Source organism: Gadus macrocephalus, chromosome 14 (genome assembly GCF_031168955.1).
Source record: "Gadus macrocephalus chromosome 14, ASM3116895v1".
In the NCBI taxonomy this organism is placed as follows: domain Eukaryota; kingdom Metazoa; phylum Chordata; class Actinopteri; order Gadiformes; family Gadidae; genus Gadus; species Gadus macrocephalus.
The window spans coordinates 658,066-671,280 of NC_082395.1; the positions used below are offsets into that span (position 1 = coordinate 658,066).

The 13,215-nt window shown below is 59.7% G+C and overlaps 1 protein-coding gene and 1 long non-coding RNA gene across 3 annotated transcripts in view; one reads left to right on the top strand and one right to left on the bottom strand.

The window, feature by feature from the left end:
- The first annotated feature begins 1,152 nt into the window (after positions 1–1,152).
- Positions 1,153–1,907, top strand: LOC132471944 (uncharacterized). Its single transcript, XR_009528950.1, has 3 exons — positions 1,153–1,253; positions 1,300–1,646; positions 1,778–1,907. It is a non-coding gene; the product is annotated as an uncharacterized LOC132471944 (long non-coding RNA).
- The window catches only part of ttc17 (tetratricopeptide repeat domain 17), a 30,703-nt gene continuing 18,787 nt past the window's right edge, over positions 1,300–13,215 (bottom strand). Inside the window, exons 17-26 of one of the 2 annotated variants that reach the window (XM_060071205.1) lie at positions 11,779–11,910; positions 10,257–10,555; positions 8,961–9,111; positions 6,858–6,978; positions 6,318–6,477; positions 4,857–4,940; positions 3,575–3,694; positions 3,219–3,362; positions 1,778–1,876; positions 1,300–1,646 (exon numbers count right to left, since the gene is read on the bottom strand). In XM_060071205.1, coding sequence (XP_059927188.1) covers positions 1,614–1,646; positions 1,778–1,876; positions 3,219–3,362; positions 3,575–3,694; positions 4,857–4,940; positions 6,318–6,477; positions 6,858–6,978; positions 8,961–9,111; positions 10,257–10,555; positions 11,779–11,910 — 1,343 coding nt within the window. In that variant the 3' untranslated portion in view covers positions 1,300–1,613. Of the gene's footprint in view, positions 1,687–1,719; positions 1,877–3,218; positions 3,363–3,574; positions 3,695–4,856; positions 4,941–6,317; positions 6,478–6,857; positions 6,979–8,960; positions 9,112–10,256; positions 10,556–11,778; positions 11,911–13,215 lie in introns of both variants that reach the window. The other variant, XM_060071204.1, reaches the window with a different exon arrangement.

Consider the following 13,215-nt stretch of genomic DNA (forward strand, 5'->3'; position numbering starts at 1 on the left):
CAGGCCCTGTAGAGCAGGCCCTGTGTCTGGTAGAGCAGGCCCTGTAGAGCAGGCCCTGTGTCTGGTAGAGCAGGCCCTGTGTCTGGTAGAGCAGGCCCTGTGTCTGGTAGAGCAGGCCCTGTGTCTGGTAGAGCAGGCCCTGTGTCTGGTAGAGCAGCCCTGTGTCTGGTAGAGCAGGCCCTGTGTCTGGTAGAGCAGGCCTGTGTCTGGTAGAGCAGGCCCTGTGTCTGGTAGAGCAGACCCTGTGTCTGGTAGGGCAGGCCCTGTGTCTGGTAGAGCACGCCCTGTGTCTGGTAGAGCAGGCCTGTGTCTGGTAGAGCAGACCCTGTGTCTGGTAGAGCAGCCCTGTGTCTGGTAGAGCAGCCCTGTGTCTGGTAGAGCAGGCCCTGTGTCTGGTAGAGCAGGCCTGTGTCTGGTAGAGCAGGCCCTGTGTCTGGTAGAGCAGGCCCTGTGTCTGGTAGAGCAGACCCTGTGTCTGGTAGGGCAGACCCTGTGTCTGGTAGAGCAGGCCTGTGTCTGGTAGAGCAGACCCTGTGTCTGGTAGAGCAGCCCTGTGTCTGGTAGGGCAGGCCCTGTGTCTGGTAGAGCAGGCCCTGTGTCTGGTAGAGCAGGCCCTGTGTCTGGTAGAGCAGGCCTGTGTCTGGTAGAGCAGGCCCTGTGTCTGGTAGAGCAGACCCTGTGTCTGGTAGGGCAGGCCCTGTGTCTGGTAGAGCAGGCCTGTGTCTGGTAGAGCGGCTCTACAGTCGGGTTAGGGTTAGGGGCAGCGGTCAGCTGGAGGAGGGGCAGCGCTCAGAGATCGTTCAGTTTGAGAACGGGGAGCTCAGACCTCGCAGGGCAAATGAACAGTTCAGGTATGAGCTGAACTCAGAAGCTCCTTTAAAGGACGTGTTCTGCACCCCACCTTCTCATTCTGGTTTACAGGGGAAGCTGATGAATGAAAACCAACTCAACTATCTCAGCCTGGCGTCTCTGGCGGTGGCGGACCGGGCAGGAACACCTGGGGGCGGGGTTATCTACAGCTGGTCGAGTAATGAAGCCTAGTTTGATGAGGTTATTACCCAGCGCTGCGGACGGACAGAGGTCAGAGCAGCTTCACAGGAGGAACACGCCTTCTGAGACGGACGCACAGCCCTGGCTCTGCAGTGAAGTAGAGTGGGTCGTGTGTGTAGTGTGTGTGTAGTGTGTCTCTAGGGCCGTCTCCTCTCCCTCTTGGTCAGCACGTCCCTCTCTGTCAGTCAGTGTGTGTCTCTATTGTGTAGTGTGTGTGTAGTGTGTCTCTATTGTGTAGTGTGTGTGTAGTGTGTCTCTATTGTGTAGTGTGTGTGTAGTGTGTCTCTAGGGCCGTCTCCTCTCCCTCTTGGTCAGCACGTCCCTCTCTGTCAGTCAGTGTGTGTCTCTATTGTGTAGTGTGTGTGCAGTGTGTCTCTAGGGCCGTCTCCTCTCCCTCTTGGTCAGCACGTCCCTCTCTGTCAGTCAGTCAGTGTGTGTCTCTATTGTGTAGTGTGTGTGCAGTGTGTCTCTAGGGCCGTCTCCTCTCCCTCTTGGTCAGCACGTCCCTCTCTGTCAGTCAGTCAGTGTGTGTCTCTATTGTGTAGTGTGTGTGCAGTGTGTCTCTAGGGCCGTCTCCTCTCCCTCTTGGTCAGCACGTCCCTCTCTGTCAGTCAGTCAGTGTGTGTGTGTGTGTGTGTTGTGTGTCTCTATTGTGTAGTGTGTGTGTAGTGTGTAGTGTGTGTGCAGTGTGTCTCTAGGGCCGTCTCTTCTCCCTCTTGGTCAGCAGGTAGCACTGGATGGTTCTCAGCCGGTCTTTGGCCGGAGCGAACTCAGGCTGCAGCTTCAGGGTGGACTCGTACCAGCGCATGGCCTTCTCAAACTCCTCCTGCACACACACACACACACACACACACACACACACACACACACACAGTACAGAGACACACACACACACACACACACACACACACACACACACACACACACACACACACACACACACACACAGTACAGAGACACACACACACACACACACACACACACACACACACACACACACACACACACACACACACACACACACACACACACACACACACACACACACACACACACACACACACACACACACACACACACACACACAGTACAGAGACACAGACACACAGTACAGAGACACACACACACACAGTACATTAAGGGGATGTGTGTGTGAGAAGAGGCGGTCAGCTCTGTTGGTGCTGAAGGTGTTTGAGGAGGTGTCCTCAGAGGTCCTCCTACGGCCTGTAGGGGGCGTATGACCGCTCCGCTCATCAGGGCAGCTCTCCTGGGATTGGTTAAGGTCATCTCTCGAGCCCAGGAGCTTGACATGCAGCGCTACTGGATGGCAAAGCCACGCCCCCACATCCCTCCTACGCACTTATTGTGTGTTGTACGTCCTGGCCCTTAATGTACACACTTATTGTGTGTTGCACGTCCTGGCACTTAATGTACACACTCATTGTGTGTTGTACGTCCTGGCCCTTAATGTACACACTTATTGTGTGTTGTACGTCCTGGCCCTTAATGTACACACTTATTGTGTGTTGTACGTCCTGGCCCTTAATGTACACACTTATTGTGTGTTGTACGTCCTGGCCCTTAATGTACACACTTATTGTGTGTTGTACGTCCTGGCCCTTAATGTACACACTCATCCTTCGAAGGACGCGGTCTATGAAGGCCATGCCCTCATAGACCGTGAAGGCCGGACCGAACAAACGTTACGTCCTGGCACCTAACAACAGTCCTTAGCATAGTGTGTTGTACGTCCTGGCACCTAACAACAGTCCTTAGCATAGTGTGTTGTACGTCCTGGCACCTAACAACAGTCCTTAGCATAGTGTGTTGTACGTCCTGGCACCTAACAACAGTCCTTAGCATAGTGTGTTGTACGTCCTGGCACCTAACAACAGTCCTTAGCATAGTGTGTTGTACGTCCTGGCACCTAACAACAGTCCTTAGCATAGTGTGTTGTACGTCCTGGCACCTAACAGCAGTCCTTAGCATAGTGTGTTGTACGTCCTGGCACCTAACAACAGTCCTTAGCATAATGTAGCATCTTATCCTAGCTGTGATGTACACGGGGAATGGGTTAGCCTAGTGTTCACAGACTTATTGTAAGTGTCTTTGGATAAAAGCGTCTGCCTAGCGCCCTGAATGTAAACGTCATGGGGCGGGGTGGTTACCATGGCGATGTAGACGTTGGCCAGCGTGAAGTGGTTGACCACGAAGTGGGGGGCGATCTCCACCGCCATGCGGGCCACGGTGAGGGCATCGTCCCACAGGCGGGCGTTCTGGAAGATGTTGGCCAGGCTGATGAGAGGCACGTCCTGCACACACACACACACACACACACACACACACACACACACACACACACACACACACACACACACACACACACACACACACACACACACACACACACACACACACACACACACACACACACACACGTTAGGACTGGTCTGAGATCAGACTTCAGAGTCCAGTGTGGGCCTAGTGTGGGGGTCAGAGGTCAGCGTTGGGGGGGGACCCTTGCCTTCATGTGGTGGGGGGCGTAGTTCAGGGCCTGGCGCAGGCAGTCGATGGCCCTCTTGCCCTGACCCTTCACCCTCCAGTACAGGGCTGCCATGCTGGACAGAACCCAGGACGTCTGGTTCTGGAGGGAGAGGAGACAGCAGTGAGACAGGTCAGCCTCCAGGTCACCAGGAGACAGCAGTGAGACAGGTCAGCCTCCAGGTCACCAGGAGACAGCAGTGAGACAGGTCAGACACCAGGTCACCAGGAGACAGCAGTGAGACAGGTCACTCTACTGTCACCAGGAGAGGAGCCAGCAGTGAGACAGGTCAGACTCTACGGTCACCAGGAGAGGAGCCAGCAGTGAGACAGGTCAGACTCTACGGTCACCAGGAGAGGAGCCAGCAGTGAGACAGGTCACTCTACGGTCATCAGGAGAGGAGCCAGCAGTGAGACAGGTCACTCTACTGTCACCAGGAGAGGAGCCAGCAGTGAGACAGGTCACTCTACGGTCATCAGGAGAGGAGCCAGCAGTGAGACAGGTCACTCTACGGTCACCAGGAGAGGAGCCAGCAGTGAGACAGGTCACTCTACGGTCACCAGGAGAGGAGCCAGCAGTGAGACAGGTCACTCTACTGTCACCAGGAGAGGAGCCAGCAGTGAGACAGGTCACTCTACTGTCACCAGGAGAGGAGCCAGCAGTGAGACAGGTCAGACTCTACGGTCACCAGGAGAGGAGCCAGCAGTGAGACAGGTCACTCTACGGTCATCAGGAGAGGAGCCAGCAGTGAGACAGGTCACTCTACGGTCACCAGGAGAGGAGCCAGCAGTGAGACAGGTCACTCTACGGTCACCAGGAGAGGAGCCAGCAGTGAGACAGGTCACTCTACTGTCACCAGGAGAGGAGCCAGCAGTGAGACAGGTCACTCTACTGTCACCAGGAGAGGAGCCAGCAGTGAGACAGGTCACTCTACGGTCACCAGGAGAGGAGCCAGCAGTGAGACAGGTCACTCTACGGTCACCAGGAGAGGAGCCAGCAGTGAGACAGGTCACTCTACGGTCACCAGGAGAGGAGCCAGCAGTGAGACAGGTCAGACTCTACGGTCACCAGGAGAGGAGCCAGCAGTGAGACAGGTCACTCTACGGTCACCAGGAGAGGAGACAGCAGTGAGACAGGTCACTCTACGGTCACCAGGACCTTCTCCTGTCGTTGAAGACGGTTTCTGAACGGTATCGGCCCTCCGCAGAGAGACATGATGCTGGGACCGCAGCCCCGTCCGTCCCAAACGGCTCAGTCTCCGTACCTTCTCCAGCACCTTGGCGATGCGCGTGCCGACCTGCTCGAAGGACTGGGGGGGGAACTTCTCTTTGCCCAGGTTCTGCAGCACCTGAAGGAGAACCGGAGGGAGAACGTGAGGAGCAAACACACAGCTCTACCGGAGAGAGACGATGAAGACCCCTCACAACGTTCCTCTTCTCCATTAGGATACCAACACGCTTGAAACGCCGATTGGCCACGTGCTCCTCCTACCTCCTCACTGGACCCCCCTACCTCCTCACTGGACCTCCCTACCTCCTCACTGGACCTCCCTACCTCTCCTCACTGGACCTCCCTACCTCCTCACTGGACCTCCCTACCTCCTCACTGGACCTCCCTACCTCCTACCTGGACCCCCCTACCTCCTCACTGGACCCCCTACCTCCTCACTGGACCCCCCTACCTCCTCACTGGACCCTCCTACCTCCTCACTGGACCTCCCTACCTCCTCACTGGACCTCCCTACCTCCTACCTCCTCACTGGACCTCCCTACCTCCTACCTCCTCACTGGCCCCCCCGGGGTGGTGCCCCCTACCTCTCCTCACTGGCCCCCCCGGGGTGGTGCCCCCTACCTCTCTGAGCTGGCCCCCCCGGGGTGGTGACCCCCTACCTCTCCTCACTGACCCCCCCGGGGTGGTGACCCCCTACCTCTCCTCACTGGCCCCCCCGGGGTGGTGCCCCCTACCTCTCTGAGCTGGCCCCCCCGGGGTGGTGCCCCCTACCTCTCCTCACTGGCCCCCCCGGGGTGGTGACCCCCTACCTCTCTGAGCTGGCCCCCTACCTCTCCTCACTGCCACCCCGGGGTGGTGCCCCCTACCTCTCCTCACTGGCCCCCCGGGGTGGTGCCCCCTACCTCTCCTCACTGGCCCCCCCGGGGTGGTGCCCCCTACCTCTCCTCACTGGCCCCCCCGGGGTGGTGCCCCCTACCTCTCTGAGCTGGCCCCCCCGGGGTGGTGCCCCCTACCTCTCCTCACTGGCCCCCCGGGGTGGTGCCCCCTACCTCTCCTCACTGGCCCCCCCGGGGTGGTGCCCCCTACCTCTCTGAGCTGGCCCCCCCGGGGTGGTGCCCCTACCTCTCTGAGCTGGCCCCCCCGGGGTGGTGCCCCTACCTCTCTGAGCTGGCCCCCCCGGGGTGGTGCCCCCTACCTCTCTGAGCTGGCCCCCCCGGGGTGGTGCCCCCTACCTCTCTGAGCTGGCCCCCCCGGGGTGGTGCCCCCTACCTCTCCTCACTGGCCCCCCCGGGGTGGTGACCCCCTACCTCTCCTCACTGGCCCCCCCGGGGTGGTGCCCCCTACCTCTCTGAGCTGGCCCCCCCGGGGTGGTGACCCCCTACCTCTCTGAACTGGCCCCCCCGGGGTGGTGACCCCCTACCTCTCTGAGCTGGCCCCCCCGGGGTGGTGCCCCCTACCTCTCCTCACTGCCCCCCCCCGGTGTAGTGCCCCCTACCTCTCTGAGCTGGACCTCCCCGGTGTAGTGGATGGCGGCCCTGTTGGCCACGCCCCCCAGGTGGTCCAGCGTGTGCATGCTGGAGGGCAGAGCGGCGTTGCAGAGCGGCTCGGCTGCCGGCTCCTGCAGCGGGGTGGCGAAGTCGATGTGCTCAGTGATGCTGAGGACACACACACAGGCACACACACACAGAGGCACACACACACACACACAGGCACACACACACACACAGACAGAGGTACACACACACACACACACACACACACACACACAGACAGAGGTACACACACACACACACACACACACACACAGGCGGACACACACACACACAGGCACACACGCACACACAGAGGCACACACGCACACACACACAGAGGCACACACGCACAGGCACACACACACACGCACACACACACACACACGCACACATTATTTCATGCTTTAATCAACACCTCCATACTAAGATGAATCAGCAGGCGGACGGTCAGCCGGCCGTACACCAAGGCCCCAGCGTGGGGGGGGGGGGGGGGAGCAACGTACTCGATGTTCTTGGCGGACACGGCCAGCCAGGTGCTGGCCACGGTGGTGAGGTCCACCCTCCGCGTCCGCTGGCACTCCTCCGGCCCCGGCCAGCCCAGGCTGGAGTAGTCCCGCCAGCGCCCTGCGGAGAGCAGACAGTCAGGGAGAGCCTCACAGCGCTGCTTTAGGAGTCGGGGGCCTCGGTGGGGGACGGGCTGCCCCACCGAGGCCCTCCCTTAAAGGAGGGGTGCCCCACCGAGGCCCTCCCCCCTAAAGGAGGGGGCCTCAGTGGGGGACGGGCTGCCCCACTGAGGCCCCCTCCTAAAGGAGGGCTGCCCCACCGAGACCCTCCCCCCTAGAGGAGGGGTGCCCCACCGAGACCCTCCCCCCTAAAGGAGGGGGCCTCAGTGGGGGACGGGCTGCCCCAGCGAGGCCCTCCCCCCTAAAGGAGGGCTGCCCCAGCGAGGCCCTCCCCCCTAGAGGAGGGGTCCTCGGTGGGGGACGGGCTGCCCCAGCGAGGCCCTCCCCCCTAGAGGAGGGGTCCTCGGTGGGGGACGGGCTGCCCCAGCGAGGCCCTCCCCCCTAGAGGAGGGGTCCTCAGTGGGGGACGGGCTGCCCCACCGAGGCCCTCCCCCCTAGAGGAGGGGTCCTCAGTGGGGGACGGGCTGCCCCACCGAGGCCCCCTCCCCCCTAGAGGAGGGGTCCTCAGTGGGGGACGGGCTGCCCCACCGAGGCCCCCTCCCCCCTAGAGGAGGGGGCCTCGGTGGGGGACGGGCTGCCCCACCGAGGCCCCCTCCCCCCTAGAGGAGGGGTCCTCAGTGGGGGACGGGCTGCCCCAGCGTGGCCCTCCCCCCTAGAGGAGGGGGCCTCGGTGGGGGACGGGCTGCCCCAGCGAGGCCCTCCCCCCTAGAGGAGGGGGCCTCGTGGGGGACGGGCTGCCCCACCGAGGCCCCCTCCCCCCTAGAGGAGGGGGCCTCGTGGGGGACGGGCTGCCCCAGCGAGGCCCTCCCCCCTAGAGGAGGGGGCCTCGGTGGGGGACGGGCTGCCCCAGCGAGGCCCTCCCCCCTAGAGGAGGGGGCCTCGTGGGGGACGGGCTGCCCCAGCGAGGCCCTCCCCCCTAGAGGAGGGGGCCTCGTGGGGGACGGGCTGCCCCACCGAGGCCCCCTCCCCCCTAGAGGAGGGGGCCTCGGTGGGGGACGGGCTGCCCCAGCGTGGCCCTCCCCCCTAGAGGAGGGGGCCTCGGTGGGGGACGGGCTGCCCCAGCGAGCTCCCCAAGGCCTGTTCTATGGATGGACCCTGGGACGTGCAGGGTTAGGGTTAGGGTTAGGGTTAGGGGACTCTCTACCAGCTGGAGGACCATGCTGAAGGCTACATTACCAAGGACCCCGTTAATCCTCTCCAGCCTCCACCGGATGAACTGTGTTCCTAAAGACTGCCTCTGAAGTGCCTCTGGGGGCGTGCTGCCTGAGCAGTGAGATCAGTGCACCCCTGGCACTGTGACGTGGCGGTATCCTTTAGTGCCCCAGCAGAGGCTAGCGCCTGATGGAGGCGACTCCACCTGTCCCTCTAAGAGGCAGCAGGCGCCTGATGGAGGCGACTCCACCTGTCCCTCTAAGAGGCAGCGGGCGCCTGATGGAGGCGACTCCACCTGTCCCTCTAAGAGGCAGCAGCAGGCGCCTGATGGAGGCGACTCCACCTGTCCCTCTAAGAGGCAGCAGCGGGCGCCTGATGGAGGCGACTCCACCTGTCCCTCTAAGAGGCAGCAGCGGGCGCCTGATGGAGGCGACGCCACCTGTCCCTCTAAGAGGCAGCAGGCGCCTGATGGAGGCGACTCCACCTGTCCCTCTAAGAGGCAGCAGCAGGCGCCTGATGGAGGCGACTCCACCTGTCCCTCTAAGAGGCAGCGGGCGCCTGATGGAGGCGACTCCACCTGTCCCTCTAAGAGGCAGCGGGCGCCTGATGGAGGCGACTCCACCTGTCCCTCTAAGAGGCAGCAGCAGGCGCCTGATGGAGGCGACTCCACCTGTCCCTCTAAGAGGCAGCAGCAGGCGCCTGATGGAGGCGACTCCACCTGTCCCTCTAAGAGGCAGCGGGCGGGGGGTGAGGGCTGGAGGCAGCGGGCACCTGAGGGTCCGGGCGAGGGGATGGTGGGCCCGCTGATCTCCAGGACCGAGTGGCCCCCGGGGAGCAGCTCCCCCTGCTGGCCGTCCTCCGCTCCCGAGCCCTCCGGGCCGTCCAGCTTGGACTTCCTGACCCGCTTCACCTGGAAGGTGATCTGAGGAGAGGGGGTGAAAGATCAGACTGGAGGGGGTGATGATCAGACTGGAGGGGGCTGATGGTCTGACTGGAGGGGCTGATGGTCTGACTAGAGGGGGTGATGATCAGACTGGAGGGGGCTGATGGTCTGACTGGAGGGGCTGATGGTCTGACTAGAGGGGGTGATGGTCTGACTGGAGGGGGTTGATGGTCTGACAGTAGGGGGTGATGGTCTGACAGTAGGGGGTGATGGTGTGACAGTAGGGGGTGATGATCAGACTGGAGGGGGCTGATGGTCTGACTGGAGGGGCTGATGGTCTGACTGGAGGGGGTGATGGTCTGACTGGAGGGGGTGATGGTCTGACTGGAGGGGGTTGATGGTCTGACAGTAGGGGGTGATGGTCTGACAGTAGGGGGTGATGATCAGACTGGAGGGGGTTGATGGTCTGACAGTAGGGGGTGATGGTCTGACTGGAGGGGGTGATGGTCTGACTGGAGGGGGTTGATGGTCTGACAGTAGGGGGTGATGGTCTGACTGGAGGGGGTGATGGTCTGACTGGAGGGGGTGATGGTCTGACAGTAGGGGGTGATGGTCTGACTGGAGGGGGTGATGGTCTGACAGTAGGGGGTGATGGTCTGACTGGAGGGGGTGATGGTCTGACTGGAGGGGGTGATGGTCTGACTGGAGGGGGTGATGGTCTGACAGTAGGGGGTGATGGTCTGACAGTAGGGGGTGATGGTCTGACAGTAGGGGTGATGGTCTGACTGGAGGGGGTGATGGTCTGACAGTAGGGGTGATGGTCTGACTGGAGGGGGTGATGGTCAGACTGGAGGGGTTGATGGTCTGACTGGAGGGGGTGATGGTCTGACTGGAGGGGGGTGATGGTCTGACTGGAGGGGGTGATGGTCTGACAGTAGGGGTGATGGTCTGACTGGAGGGGGTGATGGTCTGACAGTAGGGGTGATGTCTGACTGGAGGGGGTGATGGTCAGACTGGAGGGGTTGATGGTGTGACAGTAGGGGGTGATGGTCTGACTGGAGGGGGTGATGGTGTGACAGTAGGGGGTGATGGTCTGACTGGAGGGGGTGATGGTGTGACAGTAGGGGGTGATGGTCTGACAGTAGGGGTGATGGTCTGACTGGAGGGGGTTGACAGTCACTCACCCACTCGGCGCCGTCGTCGTCCTCACAGTTCCCGAAGCAGGGCCCCCCCCCGGCGCGGGCCCCCATCACCCGGTCGCTCTTCAGCACGCGGATCCCCCGCAGGTCGCCCCGCTTCCCGCCCACGTCCAGGGCCCCCTCGAAGGCCCCCATCAGGTCCTCCTTCAGCTGCCACTCCTCCTCGCCCTCCGCTCGGCCCCCGCCCGCCCCCGGGGAGGACTGGCCGAACCCCGCCACCGAGGGGGGGGGCCGCGGCCGGCCCCCCGCCTCCCCCGACCCGTTGCTGTCCACCACCACCACCTCTGGAGGGGGGAGAGAGGTCAGCCCGACAGTGTGGTCCGCCCCCCACCAGAGGGCGCTGGGGCGGGGTCCACAGCGCTCCAAGGCTGGGTGGGTGCGCTGCAGAACCCTCAGTGTGCCCTTAGTGTAACGCGTCTGATTATGGGCTGTCTTAGGGACCTCAGGTGAGCGTGACCGGGGTAGGGTTGTCAAAATTGCTCAAAAATGACATTCGAATGTTCGTTTGGAAAAAAATCACGAATTCGAACTATTCGAATATCTGGTTGCCTATTTTACGCAGTTGCCGTCAATATGTCAATAATGCGACAAAACCATGGTTCAAATTAGTGGGATATATATATATCCTATATATAGGGCGGCGGCTTCCTGCTGGGCATTTTCTTACTTTAAAACGAGGGACATCGCGAACAGACAGAGGCTCATTCACAAAGCAGTTAGGCGCTTGTACCGCGGGAGTGTTTTTTCACATTCGAATATTATGAGGGACATCGCGAACAGACAGAGGCTCACTCACAAAGCAGATAGGCGCTTGTGTAACCGAGCGTTGGCACTTAGATATTTATATGACAAGAATGACACAAGTGTGGAAGGGAAAATAGTCTTGTTTACTTAGTACATATCAGAAGTCACCCAGTCACAGCGTGAGAGCTGGAATACCTATATCCAAGTACGGAAACCCCGAGGGGATAAAATACATTCGCTCTTCACAATACTAGTCTGTTACACTTGTACCGCGGGAGTGTTTTTTCACATTTGAATATTATGAGGGACATCGCGAACAGACAGAGGCTCATTCACAAAGCAGATAGAGGCGCTTGTACCGCGGGAGTGTTTTTTCACATTCTAATATTAATTTTCACGTTCAAATTCGCGTTTTTGGATAATTCAAATTCGCACCAGGCCCTACAGACCCCCACCAGGCCCTACAGACCCCCACCAGGCCCTACAGACCCCCACCAGGCGCTTTAGACCCCCACCAGGCCCTACAGACCCCCACCGGGCCCTACAGACCCCCACCACCAGGCCCTTTAGACCCCCACCACCAGGCCCTTTAGACCCCCACCAGGCCCTACAGACCCCCACCAGGCGCTTTAGACCCCCACCAGGCCCTACAGACCCCCACTGGGCCCTACAGACCCCCACCGGGCCCTACAGACCCCCACCGGGCCCTACAGACTCCCACCGGGCCCTACAGACCCCCCCCCAGGCCGGGCCCTGGACTTACTCTCAAACAGCAGGGCCTCCTCCACGGTGGGCCCCGGGGCCAGCCCCCCCACGTCCGGGCTGGGGTCCGGACCGCTCTCCCACTCCTCCAGCTGGATGGCCAGGCTGTCCTCCGCCATGCAGACGGCGCCCACTAGAGGGGAAACGACGCCATTACAGGCTGATAGGGTACAGGCAGCAGGACACAGGGATCACACTCATCATCATGACACCATGGGAGTCTTGATCACACTCTTCATCATGACACCATGGGAGTCCTGATCACACTCTTCATCATGACACCATGGGAGTCCTGATCACACTCTTCATCATGACACCATGGGAGTCCTGATCACACTCTTCATCATGACACCATGGGAGTCCTGATCACACTCTTCATCATGACACCATGGGAGTCCTGGTCACACTCTTCATCATGACACCATGGGAGTCCTGATCACACTCTTCATCATGACAACATGGGAGTCCTGATCACACTCTTCATCATGACACCATGGGAGTCCTGATCACACTCTTCATCACACCATACATGGGAGTCCTGATCACTCTTCATCACACCATACATGGGAGTCCTGATCACACTCTTCATCACACCATACATGGGAGTCCTGATCACACTTCATCACACCATACATGCCAAGTGTACGAAATTGGTGTCATCATGCAATACAATTTAATCTCTCAAATAGAGACTAGACATGTGATAATTTAGTATGTAAATATATTTCAAGATGAATTATTATTACTTGACGCGTATTACTTAATATTTGTAATTCCAATATATATTCCATTCATATTGTCCCAAAAATAATAATAACTCAACACTAACAACAAGTAAGGGACACAGCTGCTTGGGTCATAACTAGATGCACTGTTTCAGCCTCATCAAACACCTGATTGAGACCACATGAATGATGGAGGAATCTGCTAAAACTGATTTCTTTGGGTATGAATTCTGAGGAGGACTGCAACAGGACGGCTCGGTAACACGCGTGTGTTTGAAGTAGGGACGTCTACCGAACAAAAAAATAATACGAGTATCCAGATGCTGTTTATCGAGTACAATAAAAGGGAAATGTTTCCATTTGAGATGCTATACCATGAATATTTAGAGTATATGTGTAATGAGGTCAGCCGACACTATGGGATGTGAACCCTCGCTGGGTGAGCTCTGATGCACCGTGTGGAGGAGAGCATGATTGGGTAAGGGTGGGTCTCCAGGTGGACTACATGCACTGATCTCAGGAGAGAGGCTCCTTACCTATGTTAGTAACACACACACACACACACACACACACACACACACACACACACACACACACACACACACACACACACACACACACACACACACACACACACACACACACACACACACACACACACACACACACACACACACCCACCCACCCACCCACCCTGGCAGCATGTTGCTGTG